Source organism: Alexandromys fortis, unplaced genomic scaffold (genome assembly GCF_014885135.2).
Source record: "Alexandromys fortis isolate MF-2015 unplaced genomic scaffold, M_Fortis_MF-2015_v1.1 scaffold_12, whole genome shotgun sequence".
Taxonomy (NCBI): Eukaryota; Metazoa; Chordata; class Mammalia; order Rodentia; family Cricetidae; genus Alexandromys; species Alexandromys fortis.
In genome coordinates, this window is record NW_026067937.1 from 16,263,159 (window position 1) to 16,287,339 (window position 24,181).

Consider the following 24,181-nt stretch of genomic DNA (forward strand, 5'->3'; position numbering starts at 1 on the left):
CTGGCATCTTCCCCGGGCCGTGGGAAGGTGAAGGAGAAGCCAGCTGGGGGAAGGGGAGGATGTCCCACCTCTGTGTTCCCAGTCTGGTCATTCCTCATTCATCTGGTCAGTCATCATTCACTATCAGGACATTTTCTGTGCCAGCCACCATGGCAGCCACCTGTCTCTGTCCTCACACATGGTCTGCACCTGTGTGATGACAGGGACGGGGAGGGGGGGTATATCAGGGCAAGGGGATCTCTGTCTCCCCAAGGGAAGGCTACCCCCCACAGGCTAAGTTTGTAGTCAGCATGGCCTCGCTCTCCTGGGAACTTAATTTGGTCAGGGAAGACTAATCTGTAACACCCCATCCTGGACCCCAAATTAAGTAGTTAAGATTGTGAAAACAGACTATTCCAGTCAGAGAGGATCTTAGTTTCTCTTCTTTAAACTCAGGCTTCCTGTCTTTTCCATACCATGGTTCTGCCTGCCTGTGCCCTGCATTGCCCCATCCAACAACAAAGGATGTTCTGTAAAATCAGTGCCCTCCTATAGATATTATAAGGGAAACTACAGTGGCGGAGCCCAATTTAAAACAGCGACAAAACAGCTAGACCAGCGGCTGGAATCACACAACACCCAGAGAAGAGAAGGTGTGGGATAAAGGAGCCATGCAAGAAGATGCTAAGAGAATCTGACTTTGGACTAGGCACCCCGCAGCATGAGTGGCAGGTTGACAGACAAAGACGCTGGAGAGGCACATTCTGGGGCATCCAGGGAGCTGCTGCGTCTGCAGGTGAGTGGAAGCCAGGCCCAAGAGGACAAGGAGGTTGAGGAGAGCTAGACCCCAAACGTTCTGAGAAGAGACACAGACTAAAACAGAGCCAAGCAGGACCTTGAATATCAGCAATCCCAGCACCAGGGGGAGATGGAGGCTGGGAGACAAGTTCAAAACCAACCTGGACTACATAAAACCAACGAACGAACGAACGGGACCAGAAGCCACAGAAGGACAAGGTCGTGCCCAGAGATATTTCTCTCCAGAGGTTAGTTCCTGCATTAATTGGAGCTCATTCACAGAGCAGGAAAAGGCAATATGGCTGCCTTGTCCCTGACCACCCCTGTGAATGGGATACTCTGTGAAATGGAACACAAGCGTCATTACATCCAATTTCAATCTACCCCACAGGTAGTATTTTCTCTAGTCTGTATTTTTGACGTTTTAAAGTCACATTTATGTGTTTATTTGTGTACGTAGTGTGTGTGGAGGGGAGGGACCGCTCTGAGACTGAGTTCTCTCCTCTCACCGTGTCGGTCCCCGGGCTGGACTCAAGTCTCATCAACACGGCAGCAAGCACATGTACGTGCTGAGCCGTCTCACCAGACCAGTGCTATTATTTTAGTATCAATAAGTGAAGATGGGGGCTACAGAAAGGGATCTGCAGTTAAGAGCACTGGCTGCTTTCCCAGAGGACCAGGGTTCAATTCCCAGCACCCACATGACAGTTCACAACCATTTGTAACTTCAGTTCCAGGGGATCCAGCATCCTCTTCTGATCTCCACAAAGACATGAAAGTGGTGGGCAGATATCTATGCAAGTGAAACACTCACACATAAAACAAAATAAAAATTTAAAACTAAGTAAAAGTCAAAACAACGTAACTACTTTTTCTACTAAGGAGAAAAAAGGGTACTGTAAAGACTGAAGCTTTCCAAAGCTGCACAGCTTATGAGCAGCTTGGACGGACTTAGAATCTAAATCCCCCCCCAAAGCCATGGGCTCAGCACTTGTGTGGCTCCTCGGTGCCATGTCTGGATACCCACGGTCACCGTTGAGAACGGAAGTGCCAAGGCTGGCTCTAGACTTTCCCTTCGGTGTTTCTCTTAGGTGTCCCACAGCCCTCCTTCTCCCAATCAGTTAGTTGTCTATTGGTGTTTAATGAATTGCCTGGGTGTTTGTGCATCCCTCCTTTACTATTTGGTTTCTGACTTTACTATTTGGAATCTGAGTTTGACATTCCTTGTGTGCCTTAGTGACTTCTGACTCCTGAGCCTTTGACCTCTGAAGTTCCCATGTGAACCCTTCCATCAGCACTGCATTGAGTCTGCAGGAACTAAAAGTCTCTCTACTAATCTGAGTCCATTTGTGGTCCAGGAGCTCAGGCAGGCCTGAGTGGCTTCTGTAAGCTGCACACAGGCTTCATACAGCCTGTGAGCCACGTTAATGCTTTAGACACTTTTGCTTCCATATCTTATCTATGGAGGCCATGTTTGTGTGTGTGTGTGTGTGTATGTGCGCACGCGTGTGTGTGTGCATGCGTGTGTATGCATGTGCACGCTCAGGTACACATATGTATTTGGGTATGTGGAGGATAGAGGACATGCCTTAGGTATCTAAATTTTGTTCTTTTGAGGCAGAGCCTCACTGGCCTAGAACTCACCAAATAGCCTGGGGTGGTTTGCAAGCCTGTGTTTGGATCCTTACCACTGGGTTATAAATGTAACCATGCCTGACTTTTATTACATGGGCCCTGCTCCGCTGGCGCCCACAAGACTATACAGGGAATGCACAGTTGACAGACCAGTGGGCAGATCCACGGGAGTGCATATGTACACGTCCACTTGGAATAACCCGTTTTGCAGAGCTGCGGAAACACTTGTGTTTTGGAAAATGGCTGTCATATCTGTGGAAACCCTGTAAAGCCACGATTCTTCCCTTCAAAATGGGATTCATTCCCAAAACACCTCAGCAGTGTCATTTCTGCACAGGCAAAGGAGTGACCTTGCTCCATTCCCCCCCAACACGAGGCCTTTGAGCGGTGGCATTCACTCTTGGTTCTAGCAGTCACGTTTTCAGAGTCAGCCCCACAGGATTACCCGCTAACAGACAACATAGAGATGTCTACAGAAGACAGACACTGAGCAGGAAGGCAGCATGTCCCACCTCTGAGCGTCCCCAAAGCTGGTTATCACCAAAGAGATTAGATGAGGAGAATGTGTGGATCCAGGATGTTGAGTAACTTTATCTAACGGTTTGGGATGGCAGGTACTTCCCCTTGGATGCTGGCTCTTTCCCAGGTGGTGCCACCTGTTCCAGAGTACAACTTTGTGAGGTTCTACCTGCCCCTCTTCGTGATGTTGATATGCATATTATCATTGTCCTTGCCTGTGGAGTTTTCCAACTACGTCTGTAAAAACCAGAAACCTCGTGGAGATCAGTTCTTATCCTTCATCTCCTCGCTACTTCTACCTCTTCCCCTTACTCTCCTCCTTATTCTCCCCCTTATTCTTCTTCTCCAGGCCCCTTTGCTTCACTTTCCCCCTCACAAAAAATAAAGAACATGCAGAGGCAACATGCTTGAGTTAATTCTTTTTACCCTCAGATCCTCACCGCCATAGACATCCAATTCTGAGTCCTGAGAGGGTACTGAGGCTGGTACTCAAGGCCCCCATAGTGCTCACTTTTTCCTTGACATCGAATCTTCCTCCAAAGCAGCTGGAGGAACTGCTGAGTCTATAATCCCTGTGTAATTGATGAAGCCACGGGCCAGAACAACAGTGTTCAACCCTGCTATTATGCCAATTTATTGAAAATCACATGTTACCGGAACAGGATTGTTTTTACCCATGACATGATGGGTAGATTATCCTTCGAGCAGTGCCTGCTGCTCACATTTGCCTGTTCAAAGCTTTTCTACATGTTAGAGAAGGAAGTACATTTGCTGAGGCCGCCAAGCGTATAAATCATCCATCAAGGGTGACGTGGGGTGGAAAAAGTGCAGAGAGGTGCAAGTCTCGGGGAACAGCCGTCCTCTTTGCCAGTCATGTGGAAGGCACGGCAGTCTCTGCCCTGGAGGTGGGAGAACAGCCATGTGGTAAAGGGTGGAGCAAAGAGGGTCCAGTAGGTCAGCCTCACTTATCTCCTAGCTGTGTATCCACCAGCATCTGCAGCAAACACGAGCAAGGCCCTGCCCTTAGAGAATGGACTGAGGGGTTGGAGGGAGAGTCTCCATATTAGGAACAAGGAAGTACTTATGCCATAAGTCAGAGCACAAGGCAGACACGGCTAATCGATCAAAGGGTTCTTTCTTGCTAGCTCCGGCACTGTCTTAATGGATAAGAGCTGATATGCAGGATGGAAAAGATTTGCTACCTGGGTACCTCTGTATAAAAAGATACTTTTGGTCATTCTGGGGATGGGATCCATGGCCTCATGTGTGTGGGAAAGCCTGCTAAATGTGGCCTTTTATAAGGAATGGTTATTTTTATTTGTGTGTCTGTGTCTGTGTGAGTGTGTGCCATGTGCAAAAGGTGCTTGAAAATGCCAGAAGAGCGTGTTGGAACACCTGGAACTGAAGCCACATGGGTGCTGGGAACTGAACTCAAGTCATCTGCAAGACCAGCAAGCGCTCTTAACTGCTGAGCCATCTTTCCAGTTCCCTAAAGGTGGTCTTCAAAGGTCCAACGTCTGGACTGTGCTGTCAAAGGCCAACAGGAGAGTTGCACACCATCAGTGTGGTCAGAAGGCGGAGGACTTCAGCCTAGAATTCGAGGACAATGAATGGTGGAAGAGACCATCTCAATAGTAACGACAGTGACCTGAATCCAAAGGGAGCAGGGTCATGACATGGTGAAGGTGCCCAGGAGGAAGGTGGAGCTGGAAAAGAGTGAGCGATCAGGCCAGAAAGGGCTTTGAACACTGAACAAAGGGGTCAGTAAGAACATCGGACAATCTGAGATCAGAGAACGGCATGAACGAAACTGATTCCAGTAACTCAAACCAGTGGGTGCATGCAAGAACGACAGAAAGAGAAGTGAGAGGTGGAAAAGGGAAATGGTGGGGTGGGGTAGGCAAGGTCTAGGAGGGAGGACTCTGGGACACCAAGACCAAGATGAAGACCTCCAGGAAGATGGGCAGCTTACAGTGGTACCAGGCTGTAAAGGGAAGGGGTGTGTGTAAGAGAGCAGCATTCAGGAGGGACACTTCCAATTTTTTCTGTCAACTTTCCAGAGAAATCTGCTGCATGGTTATTCACAGTAGGGCTTGAAGGACAGACTAGTTTCTTCCTTGACCCTCCTGTCTAGTCAACAAGGGATGTCCTATAAGGGCAGATACTGAATAGGCAAGGGATTGGACATGAGCAAGCCAATGATACTGGTGCCTTGGCAGCTTTGTTTCCTCATGATTTCCTCATGACTCACGACCCTTTGTGCTCACAGTGAGGTTGTTGCCATGATATCAGAAATTAGAGTGTTCATCCAGTTCCCACATGTGTGCTCATGAAGGGAGTGTGCGTGCGTGCGTGTGTGCGCGCGCACGTGTTTGTTTTGTGTGTGTGTGTGTGTGTGTGTGTGTGTGCATATGTGTGTGCGTGTATGTACTCTTAAAGGCTCTGGCTTTATAATATGCATCATTCATATTGTGCTCTGGACTTCTTACCCTTGTGACTTTTCCAGAGGGTCATGGGAAGAAATACCCTAAAACGGAGATCTGGTCCACCATGACTTGGGAGTGAAATGGCTTACCTTAACCCATGAATATGCCACCTACCTCATGAACAGTCATAGCATGTCTTTGAAACCTACAATGCAGAACCAGTGAGGTGCTTGTCCCCTTCTGGGAAACCCAGTCCAGTCTCTCTTTAGAGTCTGCTTTGCTAAAACATCAATAACAAACGCAATGCAGCAAGTAGACAAACCCTACCGTCTTTCTCTCTTCCTAAGTTCCCTCCTTTGAGAAAATATGAACCAAGAGATACCCCCACCTCCAACCCCATCACAGAGCCACTTAGCATCTCCAGTTCAGCTGCCATTTGGATATAGTTGTTCTTCCTTTTAAACCAAATGCAAACCTACTGCATCTCACCCACCAGTGGGCCTGCAAAACATTGCAAAATATGACTAGATCATGAGAGGTCATAAACATCGGAACAGCTGGTTTCCGGTTACTGTAAGCTTGGGGTGTTTCTCCTCAGGACCTCGCAAGCTTCTAAGCTTCTTGAAATGAGAGCCACCCTGAAATGCCTTGTTTCCAGATGTTGGTTGACAACAGGTATTAAAAGCTTTTGGATGCACAAGGTACCAGCTGGATCAACAGGGAAGATGAAAGCGTGCTAAAGGTTGGGATCTTGTGTGAATAAAAGCATCTTCACTGTTGGTTCCCACCTTGCCCGTTTCATTGGTACCTTCTCTTGACCATCTGCTCAGTCATCATCTGGCCAGTTGTCAGGATGGTGATGATGGTTAACTCTGACTGAGCACCCATCGTTAGATTTGGGCAGAAGCACATGGTACATTTACACTGGGTGTCAGGGTGGCAGACACCATAGGGGACTGGTAGAGGGTCACAGCATCGACACGCGAGATGAATGGTGGATGTCTCAGGGCAGCAGGATCATTGTTATCCCTAGGTATAAAGAGGCTTTGGGTAGGGGAGGTCACAAGATGCAGGGCAGATGACTGAGTGAAGGCACTCCTTTGAAAGGACCTAAGCCCTTCTGTTACGGGTATAGCAACCCACCTTCAGCATCCTGGCAGAAGGAGTCAAGAGCAGGTCTCCTTCAGGGTCCCCGTGGGCCAACACCACCTTGTTCTACCAGTGTAGCTGACAGGAAGGAGTCACCAGGGCCAGAGCATGAAGGAACAGAAAATGGGGGTTGCTTGGGCAGGGGTAGGGATTGGGTAAGGTTGGAGCTGGGTTAGGGGTAGGGATTGGGTAAGGTTGGAGCTGGGTTGGAGCTGGGTCTCGGAGGCAACAAGGTGCAGTTTCCATGCCAGCACTGCATTCTGGACACCACGTATGCATTTGTTACGTGTTGTGATAAGATGCCAGCAAAGCAGCTCAGGGAAGGGTTTGCTTTGGCTCACAGTTTGAAGGGAGAGTCCCTCCTGCAGGGAAGGGTGTGGAGCAGGAGCTTGAGACAGTGGGCTGTATTGTATCCCTGACCAGAGCAGAGAGAGAGAGAGAGAGAGAGAGAGAGAGAGAGAGAGAGAGAGAGAGAGAGAGGAGGCTGGTGCTCAGTTTTAACCAGTCTGGGACCCATCCTTTGGAATGGTCCCACCCACAATTAAGGTAGGTCTAATCACCTCTATTAACCTAGTATAGACATCCCACAGGCAGGCCCAGAGGCTGGCCTCTTTTATAATCCTACATCATAATCCTACATCCTGTCAAGTAGACAATCTATACCAACCATCACGGCATGCTATCTAATCTAATCTCCATGATGACTCACTAATGGGGACACAGCTAACAGGTGACCAAGGCAGGCAGGGAGAGCTTAGGTCACTGGCTGGTGTCAAAGCAGAGAGAAGGGTAGGTCTACTCAGATACCTCCTCCCTTCCCTCATTCCAAGAGTAGAGCAAAACCACTGGAGAAGGGCCTTTGAAGGCAGCTTCATTATTCATGCTATTTATTAGCCCAATTACCATTTCGTTTACTGCTGCAATTAGCGCAGCCTCCCAAGGCAGCCTGTCACAATCCCCAAGCAGAGTTTCTTCCAGCTTAGTCAGCCTCAGTCCATCACCCTTCTGTGCTCCTGAGAAGGCCATGTCCTGGAAGGGCCTCCCCAGGGACAATCTGCAATGCTGCATGGATCCCCCCGCCCCCCGCAAGTAGCCTCAACTCACTTTCCTAAACTTACAGGCTCAGGTATAAGCAGACACAGAGAGCCACTGTGAGTGCCCCTGTGGGACATTCCCATGGGCTTCGGTGGCTACACAGCCAAGAAGCTCCCCCACAGAGGGATTCTGGAGCTTTCCTAAAATGAAGGAAGATTCTAGAAACACCACAGTGGGAGTTTAACAAGCATTCGCCTCCTCTGCTGCTGGCAGTTCATGCTCCTTTAAATGGACTGCAAGTATTCTAGATGTCCCCTAACACTTCCCCCGCTAAGACCCCCACTTGTCTCGTAGGGATCTAAAGGATGTTTTGTGCATTCTGGGAGCATGGTGCTCTCAGGGCACCCTGAGACTCGGTGTCCTCCATTCCAGCTACAGGCTGAGCTCTCCTGTCTCTTCCAGGGAGTCTCCGACTAGCTTCACCTCCCAGCTTCCCTATTTGACTCTGTGGCTTATTGTTTCAAGAGTGTTGTGGAATCTAGAGACCCCCTTGTCCCTCGTCCTTGTCCTGATGTCATCTGGCAAGCTCAGGTCTTGAGTCAGCCACTCCTAACACTTGCACTTCTTCCTGTGTGTTTGAGGATGCCTATCCCATGGCTGATTCAAGGATCCACTTGTGCGGAAGAAGATGAACTCTTCCAGGGACAGATAGCCCTGCAGTTCGGATTGGATTTGTCTCTCTCTCTGATAGCCTTATCCTTTCCTTGAGGGTGAAGGAAGGTGTGTTGGAGATGGAAACACGTCTGATCTGCTGCAAGACACCTGGAAGCGTGAAGATATGAAACGCCAGACATGAAGGAAGACCCATGCCTGTGAGTCTCTCCATCGGTTCCTCTGCCGTTCCCTAAAGTGCTCTTCTCTACTCTGAATCTTTTACAGGATATTCTTCTTTAAAATTTTAGTCATCACTGTTTTTTTTTTTTTTTTTTTTGAGATAAGGTCTCCTGCAGCCCAGGTCAGACTGGGCTTGCTATGTACCTTGAACTCGTGATAACCCTCCTCTGTCTCCCCAGTGCTAAGATTACAAGCTTTTTTAAAGTGAGTCTTTTAGTTGTACTTCTTTATAACATTTACAGGCATGTGTGTCACTGTGGTACGTTGCCTATATTTGACCTTCCTACTAGCCTCCCACCTCTCTCACCCCATCTTCTGATCCCCTCTTCCCTCCCAACACTTCTTCTTTTCTTTCACATGTAGATGGAAATCTTCTCATTTTAGGAAAGAAGACAGTTTGTCATCGTCAGCCGTGTTGTCTTCCAGTCATGTCTTCTTCCTCCTCCCGTTGTGACGTGACACATGCTAGGCATGCATTCTACCACTGTGCTACATTCCCTGCCTGAGAGTTGGTCTTTCTTCCCATCCTCATCCCTTCTTTGATTTTCCCTTCCCTTAGAGCGCTCTCTCCCCATCACAGTCTCCCCTTCTACTTTCCTCTCATGCAACACATGTGCCCACACGCGCACGCTTGCACACATGCACACCACACACACATGCACACCACATATACACACACAGATGCACACGTGTGCACACAGGTACTCATGCACAAACATACTTTTCTCTCTGCCTCAGTGCTGCTGCCCCCATGATGTCTCAGCAGCACAGCCACCCTAGGCAGTTCGGACCCTTTGCCAGGCACAATATAAACTTCCTGGGTGAGCCTGGTCCTCACAGGTCAAGACCTAGGTGTGTGTGTGTGTGTGTGTGTGTGTGCATATGCTTATGTGTGTGCAAATACACTTGCACTTGTGTGTGTCTGCACATGGAGATCAGAGGCTGATGGCTGGGCCCATAGCTCCGTGGTGCTGGGATTATAAACACCCACCACCATGCCAGGCTTTTGCACTGCTGCCCGTGATTTGAACACAGATCATTATGCTGGCACAGCTGGCCCCTTACAGATGGAGACAGCTCCCCACGCCCACAGGTGAGGACTTTTATTTTATCTTATGCTAACCAAGTGAATGAAGGCGTAAAGTGGGGGAAATCAACCAGGAGTGAGACTGCCCACACTCCGCACCTCTCGCTGCTCCCTGTTGTACTAAAAGTCGAGTGCAGAGATTGCCCGGTGAACCTGGAGCCCCCCCCCCCCCCCCCCGCCTCCCGGGCCTGTGCTGTGCAAATGCTGCGGCTGCAGGCAGCTGCCCATCCATCACCCATCCATCCCCAACCCATCCACCCACTTAGCCTTCCTCACTTCTTGCTAAGCAAAGCTCTGCGCTTGTTTCTAAGAAAGTAAAGTATGCTTTGGCTTTAATGGGCAGAAGTGAGGGTGAAGAAATCAATGGAATATATCAAAATGCCCTGGGTCTTTTTCAGATGGACTTAGTCACACAGAACCCCCACAGGCCATTCCTGCTTCTGTCTGTTCACACACACATACATAAGGGCTCCTCATGGCTTGATCTTGATTTGTTCCCATACAGCAAGTTTCAAAAGGCAAGTGGGAAAAATCATAATGCATTCCTTGCCACCTTAAGACCCCAACCAACCTCTCCAAATACTTATAATTACCCTTCAATGCTGTGTGAAAATTATTGTAGGCTTTTCTGTACGGTAAAGGCATGAGAGCCCTTTACCCAAGGTTAGCACCTATGGAAGTTGTGGTGGGAAGGCTTGTGTGCGTGCCACACCCGCCCCAGTGGGCACGACAAGGCTCCTCCTGGTGCTGCTCTGGCCAGTCAGCATATACAACATGGAGTCGAGCTTAGAGGACACCAGCTCAGTGTGGGGGGGGGACGCGGGGGGAGCTGACGAAGAGGACAGTGACAACATGAAAATATTCAAGCAACAGAATGGTTGTGTGTCACACCGCAACTCGTCCGAGACTCACGCATCTTGGGAGTACCTACGTCGGTCCATTTCAATAAACATTCGGTGCAAACAGCAAATGGCAGTGAAAAAGCAGAAGGTGAATTTAGGGATGCAAATCAGAATAAGCACAAAGAATAATTTTAAAGTGAGTGTTTCCATGAAAGGCTTAGAAAACTCTGAAGTGACATACACTGTATACTAGTTCCTTCTCTTGCTGCAGAGACTAACCCTGACAGGAAACAACGTAAGGGAAGAGGGGCTTGTTTGGGCTCACAGTTTTAGGGAACACAGCCATCATGTGGGAAAGGCAATGCGAGGTGAGGCAGTTGCTCAGATTGTTTCTGCAATCAGGAAACAGAGAGCAGACAGGAAGTGGGGCCAGGCTGTAAAACTCCAAAGCCCACCCCTAGTGACCCACTTCTGGTGGCAAGGCTCTACTTCCTCAACCTTTCAAAGCAGCTCCACCAGCTGGGGATCAGGTTGTTTGTTAGAGTACAATGAGCCTGGGCAGGTGTTAGAGCACCAGCTGGGGATCAGGTGTTAGATCTAGCACAGTGAGCCTGGGCAGGTGTTAGATCATGAACCGGTGATCAGGTGCTAGAGCACAGTGAACCTGGGCAGGTGTTAGAGCACAGTGAGCCTGGGCAGGTGTTAGAGCACCAGCTGGGGATCAGGTGTTAGAGCACAGTGAGCCTGGACGTGAGTACAGTTTACACCCAAAACACAACACCACACAGTTGCTAGTCACACTTTGACTATCTCAAAAGAAGAAGGGGGAGGAGGGGGAGCAGCAGGAAAGGAAATGGGGAAGGGAGGGAGGCAGGGAAGGGCTAAGAGGAAGAGAGGAAGAAGAGAAGAAGGGAGGGGAGGGAGGGAGGGAGGGAGGGAGGAAGGAAGGAAGGAAGGAAGGAAGGAAGGAAGGAAGGAAGAGAAGAAGAGAGGAAGGGAGGGAAGGAGATCATAATTAATGCCCAAAGAATTGCAGAATATTGCTGGGGAAAATAGAAAATGGCAGTGTGTCCAGGGAAGGCAGTTTAGCTGATCCTTTAAAAGTTAAAAACAGAATTGCCGTATGACCTGGGAATTCAACTCATATATATTACCTGAAAGAGCCTAGGTAGAAACTCAAGCACACAGCACTGGAATGTCCAGGGCAGCAGGACTAAGGAAAGGACAACACCTTAGAAATGTTCTGAGTGATGGCGCTGAAGAGCTGGCTTGCAGCTACCAGCATTTGCTGTCCTGCAGACGACCAGAGCAGGGCTCACCACCACCTGTAACTTCCGATCCAGGGAGCCGGGACAGCCTCCTGCCTCCAGTGCACCTGCACACACATGCTCAGACACACACCCATACACACAACTAAGAACAAACAAACCTCTTTTTCAAAAGAGACATGCTAACTGAAGACGCCAGACACAGAAGGTCACTTGTTAAAAGAGTCTCTATATAAGAAATGTCCAGAACAGGCAAGTCCATGGAGACAGAGGGCAGATGGGTGGTTACCAGGGCCTGGGGAGGAGGAAGGACAAGAGGCTGCCTGCTCAATGGGACAGGGTTTTCTGCTGAGCTGATGAAATGTTCTGGAACTTAGTGGGGGTGGCAGCTGCTTGACAATGTGAATGTACTCCACGGCACTGACTCATGATTCCTGCACTTTAAAACGGTTAGTTTGGGGAGTGGATTTTACTCTAATACAAAAACACAGTGAAACCAAATAGAATCGGTACACAGTCCTCACAGGCATCGGAACACATGGAGCATGTACGAGATGATGACCCTGACCGTGGGCTGCCATGAGCTGCCTGCCCGAGCGGCGCTGACCCTACAGTCCCTCGCACGCCTGACCTTTCTGTTGACTCTGATCCTGCCCACAGCACCATACGCTTCATGAAGACAGACTAGGTCACATGTCACTTGCGAGAGAGCAGCCACTACTGTGTACCTATTCCCTAGCACTGAGCCAGGCATACAGTGGGTGCTCAATAAATGCAATTAAAGAAGTAAGAAAGGGAATAGAGGGCTGGCGTGGTAGTGCATACCTTTATCCCAGCACTTAGGAGACCAAGCAGGAGGATCTCTAAGTTCCAGGCCAACTTGGTCTTTATAACAAGTTCCAGGCTAGCCTGGGCTACAGAGTTAGAACAGCGACCCTCTCTGAACCCCCAACTCTCAGAAGAAGAAGGAGGGGAGGGATAGAGAGATAGAGGAAGGGAGGGAGGAACATACCCCTTCCTTCTGTTTTTCTTTCCCCTATAACTTGGTTATGGGATATTGTGGGTGCTCAGGGGTGTTGGTCCTGATACCCAGACTGAGAACTCCTTAGTTGTTAAAACTCAACTATACTTGGCTGGAGAGATGGCTCAGTGGTTAAGAATATTTGTCCTTGAGGAGGACTTGGATTTGATTTCCAGCACCCACGGTAGCTCATAAATGCTTGTAGCTTCTGCAGATACTTGCACACGTGTACATGGTACAATGGACTCACACAGACACACAATACACATATAAAAACAAACAAACAAAACCCTTGCTCCTATGAAGCTCTTCTTATCCTCAAATCAGGTTTCCTCAAGGCTAGCAGGAAATGTGCTCTGGGGCTTTGAGCACAGAGGCAGGATGGCCACGGGGGAGGTGAACTGCTGTGCCCTTTGGCAGAGGAGTGAGCAGAACTGTACCCACAGTAGCCAAGAGGTGGCCTCAGCCTCAATGTCCCTGTGGTATGGAGCAGGTGCTCGGGAAAGAGCACATGTCTGTGGATTCTGATGGTTCCTGGGCCCCGACTCAGGGTGCAGCCTCTGTCTTCCCTTGTCCTTCTGGGTCCTCACCTCTCTTCTTTCCCTTTTCCATCAAGCCCTGCTGCCTTCTTTACTGTTCCCCACAGAGTCCTCCTGCACCCCCAGTTGCTGATAACCCTGTCTGAAAGTCTGAGCAGGGTGCAGCAGAGTCTTCTGTATGGGCTCCACGAGGGGATGAGTCATGAACCTGACGCTTAGCTACTCTTCCTGTTGCTGTGATAAAACGCCTGGTAGAAACAACTTAAGAAGGAAAGGCTGTACTTTGGCTCACAGTTCACTGGATAGCAGGGAGGTCACGGCAGAGGAGCTCGAAGCAACTGATCACCTTGCATTCATAGCGGGAAAGCAAAGGGTGGTGAGTGCACACTGCCCTTCAACTCTCTGGAAAGCAAAGGGTGGTGAGTGCACACTGCCCTTCAACTCTCTTTCTCCGTGTGTGTATCCGGGACCTCAGCCAGGGAATGGTGCCACCTACAGTGGGCAGCCCTTCCCACCTTGGTGAACATCATCAGAATATCCCCCCAGGCCTCCCAGATGCCCATCTCCCAGGTGACTCTAAAGTCTGTCAAGTTGATTAGCACTAACCACCACACTGGCTATCTATATGCTATACCAAAAGGAGAGATTGGGGGAGGGACCAGGAATGCGATAGGTCAGAACCTGTCATTGGGAAGTGACTGAGGGGTCCTGAGACAGACATTCACTCTGTGAATACTTTGAAAGCTTAGCACTTCCTGGGGCTGTGTGCTCATCTCCCTGAAATAATTTATGCTAATCTTGTGATGAAAAATTCATACTGTCTTTGTTGTTGCTAAGCAACCAGCCCAAACATGTTTACTGTTTAAAAATCTCTCAGGGGGGCCTTGGGCTGTACCCAATGCCTGGACCTGATGGGTTTACAAAACAGAGAATGACCCCAAACATCAGAGGACTTTTTCTGGAAGCTGATTTCAGAGACACAGACTCACAGACACCTGTTCACCTGTCTGGGGAAACAGTGACATGGACAGAATTTTGACTAGCGTTTTCTTACTAAGCTCTAGCCCACGATCAGACATGTGGCTCCAGAGCCAGACTTCCTCAGTCTGGGTCCTAGCTCTGCCTATGACTGTGTTATGTAAGCTCTCTGGATTCACACTCCTCACCTGTAAAAGGCAAGTATCTGGTGCAGGTGAAGAACACATGCAGATGGCTTGCCAGCCCTGATGTTTATTACTTTATGGAAATGGATCTTTCACTGATGTTGTGCAGATGGAAGAGCATTTACTAACAGAAATCTGGGAGTTGGTTCCTTTAAAAAGCTAAGAACTGGGCTGAGGCAGTTGCTCAGTAGTACATGTACTTAGCATGTAGAAGCTTTGGGTTCAAGCTTACCCCTGCCACCACCACCAACTAGCAACAACAATAATAAGTAAAAGGCTGAAAATCCATGGAGGTCAGCCCTTAAAGCAGCCAGAGTCCAATCAGTTCCAGGAGTGGGGTTAGCAGTTCTCAGGGTCCAGTCATTAAGAGGTTACAAAAGGGATGTCCGGAGAGTGGCCACCCAGAAATGGAGAAGGATGTACTTTGGGCTGTGGGTGGCATTGCTTCTCTTTAGGATTCCTCATGGCTCCTGAATGTTGCCATACCGTGCTTGTGGCAATTGCTGGGTGTACCTTCTGTCTCCTCAGGGAGAGCATGTCTGCCTTTCACCGTATGCTACCTAGGATGTCCTCATTAACCTTTAATGGATGAATTAATGAATATGTGGTACAACAGCTGTGTCTGGCCCATCTCATCCAGGGGTACAATGAAAACATGCAGCCTGGGGGTGCTGCTCTGAGGTCATGGGTGGAGAACAATCAAAGGGTCCTAGGGCCCCATTGCTGGTATTGAGACCCCAGTTTCTAGAGTGAGTCTTTTATGTTGCAGGTGAAGAAACAGCAGCAATGGATAGAGTTAGCTTGCGATGGGTCATGTACAGGAAGATCTCAGGCCTGAAAGTCCCCATCATGAGAGCACTGGCCTGATCTTCATAATTTCACAAACACTATGTCACAATGAGATACCTTCACAGGAACCATGTTGATACACAGTTGCTTATAGAAAAGCACACAAACCATAACATAAGGCTAGGTGAATCTTGAAGGAAATAAACCATGTAGCCAGCAGTTACATTGTGAGGCAGAACAGGGATCAAAGCCTAAAGGCTCCCCACTCCCTAACCAGCCAGACTCACCCTGTCTCTTATTTGTCTTGTAGGGAAGTAGCATGAATGCCTCAAGCCTGGCTTCAGGTCTCCTGCAAGTGTGGACTTGACTGTGACTTACTTTGTGGTTTGTTCCCCAAGTCCGTGTTGGATACAAAATGTTTTCATTCGATATACACATCCAGGAAGGTCACATGCCCTTCTTTTCCAGCAGACATTGTCAGGGGCAGGGGAAAAGTGAAAGACACAGTCTTGATCTCTGGGGAAAGGACTCGACTATGCGTATATTATTTGATATATTTTCAGCTTTTATTCATCCCATAGAAGCTTGAAGCTAAACTCCCAGCGAAAGCCATCATGTTTCAGTTCTACTGGTAGGGAAGAAGTGGGTGAGCTGGGTGCTTGTGGCAGTGGCTAGCAGGAGTGTGGTCAGGGGAGTCCACAGGGTGTGGACAAGTTTGCTAAAGTCTCTGGTTCCATGTTGCCTTTGAGAAGACAGAACCAGGTCCCTTGGGAACTTAAAAGGAGTATGAGAAGATTCACTTAAGGTCACTGCCAGGTAAGTGCCACATAAGGGGAAACGGGACCCTACAGAGAAAGCTTCTTGACTCCTTAGGGTCAGGCTAGGGGATGACTTCAGGATGCCCAGTGGGGAGGGTTGCTTCTCTGCTCATCCAGGAATGACAAAGGGGACAGCTGTAACCTTAACCCCAGGAAGAGGGAATCCCAGGGAAGGAGATCGAGGGGTCTGGAGACAGCTTACAAATTCATTCAGAGACAGTTGTGAAGGAGAGGGAATGGCCATCAGTGTACCCCATGAGGGCCACTTCCCTGACTATGCTTCAAGTCATACATCATTTGTAACCAAACTTCTTGGGGTGGACTGAGGTGTCCCCAGTGATCTCACCACACCATGAACAGAATGACCTGTGTAGGAAGATTGAATTCTCAGCACCCCCCGAAGGCTAGATACAAATGAGGGGGGACATTGTCCAAGTAGATGGGACAAAGGACCTAAGTCTAGCTCCAGAACAAATCACTGTGATCTGTGACCTGAAGCCAGCAGGGTACTAGAGGGGATGCTGCAGAGAGCTTCCACCCTCTGCCACCTGGCCGTCAGCACGAGCTCGTGGTCATTTGTGACCTGACCCCTTCCCTGCCGAGAGAAGCCCTCAGCTATGTCTCTGGGATGATGACAAAGCAGAAGGTGACGCGTAGGCTGCAGATAGTTGATAGCATATATCCAGGGACGTGGAGCTTTATATTAGCGTAGTAAATCACGGGATGGATCAGGGACTTTAATAAACACCATAACTTAGAATGGTGGTGGTGGTGGGTGTAAACGGCATGGGAAGTGTCTGCAACCCCAGCAGCGGGTTTCAGACAAGCTATGATTTTTCCTTGAGGACAGAGTCTCAGGGATCAGGAACACTCCCGCGCTTTCTTGTTTATAGTCGCACTTAAAGAAAATGCCAAGTTTCACTTTGAGTCAATGATGATAAAAACATGATCTTTTCCTCCTTACTCAAGACCCTGACCCCCTCCAACTCCATCTACAGACTCTTGGCCGATGTTTAATCCCTCGGGATAACCTCCAAAATCTGTTTCAATACAAACCTCAATTTTGTTTATCCATTTGGGGCATTCGTTAGATTCCCAGGCCTGCCCTCTGACACCAAAGGCATTTCCCAGCAACACAGCCAATGAGATTTGGAAGCACAAGGCAGGGATGCTGCACCCTACAAACACCACAGACCTCAGGGGGACACAACTAACCATAAGCCCTCAGTTGGAGACAGAAGTGTACAGCCCCCTCCCTCCTCCAGCACCTTGTCCTCACTTTGAGGAATATCTTCATGAGCCTTGCTGACTGCCCCCCAGTCTTCTCCCACCCTGTCCTGCCTCCTTGACTCCCTTGAAATCAACTAAGTCGTCATTGTGAGCTACTTTATCTGGGTCAGCGACTGAATCAGAACACAGTGGCCACCAAGACACCTTGAGTGCTCACACCTATCAATTTAGCCGCTGTTGCCAAATGTCCTGGCATCAGGGAACCAGGAGAAGAAATGCAGATGGGTGGGCATCACATATCAACAGATATGCATGGGTAGACATCACTGAGCCTTCAGAGAACTGGCCATGGTTGAAAAGACACAGCCCCTTGGAACAGAAAGCTGAGTGCCTTTGTTTGCCAGTGGTTTCTCATTGCACAAATGTCAGTTTCCAGGTACTGGGAATAAATGTTATGCAGGTGGCTAATATGAATGGCAGCCAGGGTAGGGAGTGCTGTAAATCACCAAACCAGAACCTGGCTGGAGAGACAGGCACCTTCCAGACAGAGGGGGTAAGGGATGGCTGGAGGGGCTACTAGCAAGGACTCTAAAATCAGACCAGCTCAGGGACAGCTGGGCCCCAAAACTGTGTGGCCCTGGACAAGTCAATTGCCCTCCCTGAACGTGTGCTTCCTAATTTGTGAGTTGGACGATTCCTTTGTACCTTTGTTGGGCTGTAAAAAGCACAATTATAAGTAAAGGTCTTAACAGTAAGGCTGTGTGGTGATGACTAAGTTTTTGCTGCAACTTATTCTAATGAGGCATTTGGAGGGTTTTAAGTGCTGAGAAACAGCCTGGCAGGGTTTTGGCAGATGATCAGCATTGTGTGGGCTCCTGGGGGTCAGTAGGGCAGTCAGAGGAAAGCCTGGAGGCTGTTTACATGAACTGTTCCCCAGTTAGGGGCAAGGATGGAGGGCCGCCTCTGAAAGACAGCAGGCAGCGGAAAGGCCATCTGTCCCTCAGGTGTCTCCCAGCCATGCCAGATGGGAGGGAAAGGCATCCAGCCACACCCTCACCACTGGGGAGCCCACTGCTCCCAATTCCCGATCATTCCAGGCTGATACTCCACAGCTCACCAGCTCCTATTTGCCAGCGACATTGTCACTTGTATGGGGTTCCAAGTGTCTCAAGGACAGCAGCCATTTCCCTTCCCTCTCACTACAGTGAACAACGACACAGGCTCCGCTCTGGGACCTGGGGGGCTTGTGAATAATTAATTTACCAGGAAAAGGAGGACTGACACAAAGCAGGATGCTCCCAGAAGGCTAAAATCAGGGAATCTGGATGGTCCCGGGAAATCCATGATGCATTCCTGACTTAGGGCCAGCCTTCCTCTGGCTCTCCAAAGAGCACTGTTCTCCACCTGAGAAGCATTCTGGAGGTCACAGATCATGGAGAAGGCTTCTGCCTCCATCGCTCAGATGCTGCTGCCATTCCTGTCTGGAATACACAGCCCATAGCCCATTTCCAGCTTAAGGAGGCTCTGAGGAACACAGATGAAGGGGATAAAAGCCTTCCAGTCTCCAGAGACCTACGGGGAGGCTGAGGCTCAGCTGCTAGGAGTAGGGGTCTTGCAGACTCCTCCACATTGGCCACCTTTAGACCCAGGCACCCCTACTGCTCCTGTTGTCCAACTTGGGGACTCACAGGGGGGAGGTGCCACCTCCCCTCCGGTTATTTCTCAGCTGTTTGCCCTAAGGTCTCCCTCTTTCCTCTGGCAGATCCCACTATCCTTGCCCCCTGTGTCCCCTGAAGGATGCTCTAAGCCTTGCAGTTTCCCCATCCCTTCCTAAGGCTCACAGCCTCTCCTCCTCGAACACTGTACCCCCATTCTCATTCCTTTCCCAGCCCTCTCAAGCCTTCATCCCCCATTCTCCTTCAAGTCCCTCCCCCACCCCTCAGAGTCATCGTGATCCCTGTTTGTAGGTCTGCTGTCCCCTTCCTGGTCTAGCAAAGCATAAAGTGGCCCGGCCACCCCACCTGGCCCGCACTCACCTGTTGGGCCGGCTGGAGCACGCCTGGCCTCGCCTTCTCAGGGTCGGGCTCGCGGTCCCTCGGAAGCAACCCCTTCTTGGGGTGCATGTGCCGGCATAGGCAGGTGACCCCGCACAGCGCAAGGATGCTGGTGGCAGTGCCCAGCGTGGCGCCCAGCGCGATCACAGGCACCGACAGCACCATGGTGCCTGCTTCCCGCGGCTCGCCCGCCTCCCGCGGTCCTCCTGCACCTCGCGCTCCCGCCGGGCTTCAGCTGCTCTCCAGACTCCAGAGTGCGGACGCAGCCAGCAGAGAGCGAGGATGGCTGTAAGGACGTCAGAGGCGGAGGCTGACCCGGAGGCGCGTCAACTGCAACCCCCTCCCCGCCACCATGTGACCCTCTTCCTATCGCCGGGAGGGCCCTGGCAGGTGATTGCCTCAGGGTTGTGCGGGCCATGCCAAGAGCTCTATACACACACACACACACACACACACACACACACACACACACACATTAGCAGGTGATCGCATCAGGGTTGTATGGGATCAATCTTAGTTCTCGCCGCCCCCTCCCCCATACACACTGGTAGGTATAACCTCCGGTTTGTGTGGTGCAAATCCTAGAACACACACACACATACATACACAGATAGATACCCTGTGTGCACACACACTTACATATACAAGCATATGCACACATACATTGGCAACAACAGTGTTTTTGGAGCCATTCCTAGTGTTCTATGTATACATACACACACATATGCACACACACACACACACACTCCCTGGCAGGTGGGTAATCTCAGTGTTATCTAGATGCTCTGTGATCATGCGTACACACACAACAGACAGTTGGACCTAGGAAGGATTGGAGCTTCCTGAAGTCACACAGTGTTAATCAACCCAATGAAGGGTGCTTCAACTCACACCTGGATCTCACTTTGGGTAGCTGGTCACCTCATCAGACTACTAACCCTTTGCTCACCCCACTACCCCTCACCCTACCCCAGGGCTGCTAAGGAGGCTGTAAAGGAGATGCTCCAGGCTTGGCAAGCGTTCACACATGGGAGTCAAGGTGTCTCATTTCCTGGACACACCATAGCTTCGCACCAAGGACAGGCAGAGACTTGGAGAGGGAATGTGGGGGAGGGCAGACGGGTGTGGGAGGACTAACTGATTCAGGGTGCTGTCTGACTTAAGGGTCCTGTGTTCCAGTGCTTGTCTTTGGGCTGCATTCAGACTCACGTTTATTATGTCACCTGATTGGCAGGGACCTTACCTTCTAGATGGCTGAAGAAGCTGAGACTCAGAAGGGCTACAGGCCACTAGAAACATTGTCACCATCCTGAGCCCACACTCAATGTTGCAAGTTCTATCTTTAGAGGGTTAACAGATTGCCGCTGGGACAGAGGTCTCACAATGTGGAGAAATGTGTGCTTAAGAGCGAGGGAAAACGAGAGTCTGTGCAGGAAGGCTTAGCTCTAGAAAACGGAGCTTTGGGAGTTTTCATTACGTAGAAGGTTTGCTTCATTGAGAACTGGATGTGGTTTGTGGGCTCTAGTTGCTGGGCACTGACAGGAAGGGGCCCGGTGGAGTTTAATCCACAGCAGCTGTGATTCCAGATCTGCAGATGCCCAGCGGCTCTTGTCTGTCTGGCTTCAGGTGTGCTCATTGCATGGGTCCCCTTTGCCTCCTCCTGATTTATCACTTACCCACCTCACAGAGCTCCACCCTGACTTTGTGGCTTAGAGCAGTTGTCTTTCTACATGGTGTGAATCTGTAGGTTGGCTGGCCTAAGGTGGTTGGTTTCTGCTCAACAGTCTTCTGGGACAACAGTTATCTAGAGGTCCAGCTGTGCTGTGCTGTGCTGTGCAGTGTTGTGCTGTGCACTCACACGGGCAGCAGCTGGTGCTGGGTCACCACAGGAGACAGTCTGAAGCCTCAGCAGGCACCCTCGGTTCTTCTCCACATGGTCTCTCCCTGTAGTAAGAGCTCCCAACATGGCAGCCAGGTTCAAAGAGCAAGGAAGACCCAAGTGTCAGAAGATACAGAAGAAAATAATTTCTTTGCTCAATGTAGTTAGCTTCCTTCACTGTTCCCTTCGATATCTACCAGAGTGGATGTTTCTAACACCTACAGCCGATTCTGTCACAGTATACATAACCTTCCAAAGGGTTTCCGTGGAGAGACCCCAGGGGCAACTTAGATCCAAACACTTGGTTACATGGTGGGTGCTGTTAATCCATCCATTCTTCTCTTCCGTCATCCCCAGTGTATTGGCGATTCATTCAACAAACTAACATCTTTAGAGACTCCACAGCACCCATAACTGCACACAGCAGGTCCTCAATAGTTAGTAACCCCCATGATTATCTCTCTAGGGGCTTGTAGACATCAGAGGGAGTTCCGTTTTCTATATCAAGTCCGTTTTATTGCATTGATCTTTGCCAGAGTTACTAGCTATGTCCCTGCTGTATACCAGGAATATTTTTAAATTAAGTCCTATTTGTCCTCAACTGTGAACTGCAACCTCCCACCCCCGTCTCCCGTGCTCTGTTTAGCTGCCCTTGGAGGTTCTTTTGGCTCCTGAGCCAGGCAATGCAAAACCTTCTAGGGTATGAGATAAGAGGCTTAATTAACGCAGTCCGCTGCCAGTCTCCCGGGCCTGAGCTGTCCCCCCGGGAGACTCTTAATGCCACCAGTCGGAACAGAACCCAAGGGAGGCAGGGGAGGAAGGGTGAAGAGCACTTAATACCAGAAAATGTCCAATGGACATCAGACACCTGCCATGTGGTCCATTGTTGCTATGGTTACTGGAATGCAGCGGCCCCCCAGTTTAGGAAGAAAAGCTCACCTCTCATCTCTTTCATATGCAATGAACCTCCTACAGAGCCAGGAGTGGAACCCAAGGCAGCTGAACCCGAGGGGTTGTCAGGATGCAGGGATGCCTTTGCTACCCAGCCAGCCAGCCTCACACATCCCATCAAAGGGCGAACTTGCGCTTCCTGTGACTGATATCTAGGAAGTGGCCTTTAATGAAAAGGCCTGGCTGGGTTTCTTTGACAAATGAAATCATACGGTCTGATAAAAAGTGGTTGACAGTCAGCCTGGAAGAATGGACGAGAGCGTCCGGAGAAGAGGCCAGTGCATAATTGGGAGTGTTCGGGCTGCCAAGGTCAGAAAAGGGCAAGATTCTGGGGGAGTGTCTCAAGCAGAAAGAGGCTCTCCAAGGGCTATCCCCCAGCCTCTGGATGAAATGCCATCATTGTTACTTTGATGATTGCTTGGATGTTTAAATAGGGAGAGGAATCACTTCTAGTCTCTAAGATCCTGAAATTCTTTCATCCTGAAGGGAAAACATTTCAAATGCAGCACATGACTGCTCACCATGGGGTAGCCTCTGAGAATTCTTCAGGTCACAATTCCCTCACAAGAGGCGTTTGCACAAAACCAGAGCACACAGGTCAGCCAAACCCTATGGCCCCCACATGCAATTAAGGGACACCGTCCCCACCGGCTACACAGAGGCTGCATCCAGCATAATACTAACACTCTTTTGCTGTAATAATGCCTAATTAGTCTGAGGAGAATGTTAGAAAATACCGGTAAGAGTAAGTGCAGTAAATACACAAATAGGAACAGTGGTGTTCTGTGTAACTGGGTGCACTGTGTCTTCCTATGGCTGGTGGTATAGTATGTCTGTTCTTAGCAGCATGTCCATAGACAAGTGAGGAACCCATCACAGCAATACTAGGTCAGTCCCATTGTCATCATATGGGCCCAACACAGAATGTCATTGGCCACAGCATGCCTGTAATAAAACACACAGCAGTGCAGAGAAAAATGTGAGTGACCATGACCCAGGAACACGGATTCACGCTGCCCTCAAAATGCAGTAGCTAGTTCGTGATTTCTTTTAGTACTAACAGAAGAAAATAAAGTCAAAAGTCAAGGCCTTTGGAACCTTGGTGAAAGCAGCAACTTGGTGGGTTTTACGAAGCAGATGCCTGGTTTGAGTGAGAAATATCCTCCACAGGCTCATATGTTTGAACACTCATGTATTAGTCCCCAGTTGGTGGTGCCTTATCGGAGGAAGTATGTCACTGTGCTGGCCTTGGCACACTTCCTGTTCTGATCCCTCTGCTTCTTCTGTGCAGATTCAGTGTGACCACCCAGCTTCCTGTCCCTGTCCTTGCTGCCATAGCATGCCACACTATGCCTTCCTGAGTACCGTGTGGACTCCAACCCTCTGAGTCAAATGCCAGAACGGAGTCTTCCTCAGTCGCTTTTGATCACGGCAGAGAACTCTTCGGTATGGGCTTTTTGCCAGAGAGTCCCCAGGATGTCAGGTCAGACACAGAAGTGGGTAGCAAATATGACTGCTAAGAACGATAAAGATAGCCCAAGGTAATTGTCTCTGGACCCGCAGCGCTGCAGGTCTCAGCGGTCACTGAAGTCCTAGGCAGGCAAGCGGCCCGCACAGATGTAACACTGGTGCAAGTTTCCTTTGTTCGGGTTGGATTTTGTTTCTGCTTTCTGAGAACTTCAGTTCACAGCTGTCCCCGCTGACAAAGTGTTTTGTTTGTGTGGAGAGGCCAAATACCTTTTTGTTGTTGTTGTGTTGTTTTGTGTTGTGGTACTAGAAAGGCTCATTCCTAGAATCTGATAAAGCTGGGATGGGCTAGGGAGACAGCTCAGACATTAAGAGCCCTGGCTGCTCTTCCAGAGGTCCTGAGTTCAATTTCCAGCAACCACATGGTGGCTCACAACCATCAGAAATGAGATCTGGCGCCCTCTTCTAGTGTGCATGGATAAAAGCCGACATAACATTGTATACATAATAAATAAATCTTTTTAAAAAAAAAAGATAAAGCTGGGATGACAGGAAGACAGTGAAAGAGAGAGAGAGAGAGAGACAGAGAGAGAGAGAAATAGTAAAGTCAGAGAGAGAGAGAGAGAGAGAGAGAGAGA

The 24,181-nt window shown here is 49.6% G+C and overlaps 1 protein-coding gene across 1 annotated transcript in view; it reads right to left on the bottom strand.

Annotated features, from left to right (window-relative positions):
* The window catches only part of Syt13 (synaptotagmin 13), a 40,844-nt gene extending 21,304 nt beyond the window's left edge, over positions 1-19,540 (bottom strand). The window contains exon 1 of the mRNA XM_050147141.1: positions 19,229-19,540. Within this exon, the coding sequence (XP_050003098.1) occupies positions 19,229-19,411 (183 nt within the window). The 5' untranslated portion in view covers positions 19,412-19,540. The remainder of the gene's footprint in view (positions 1-19,228) is intronic.
* Positions 19,541-24,181: the final 4,641 nt, after the last annotated feature.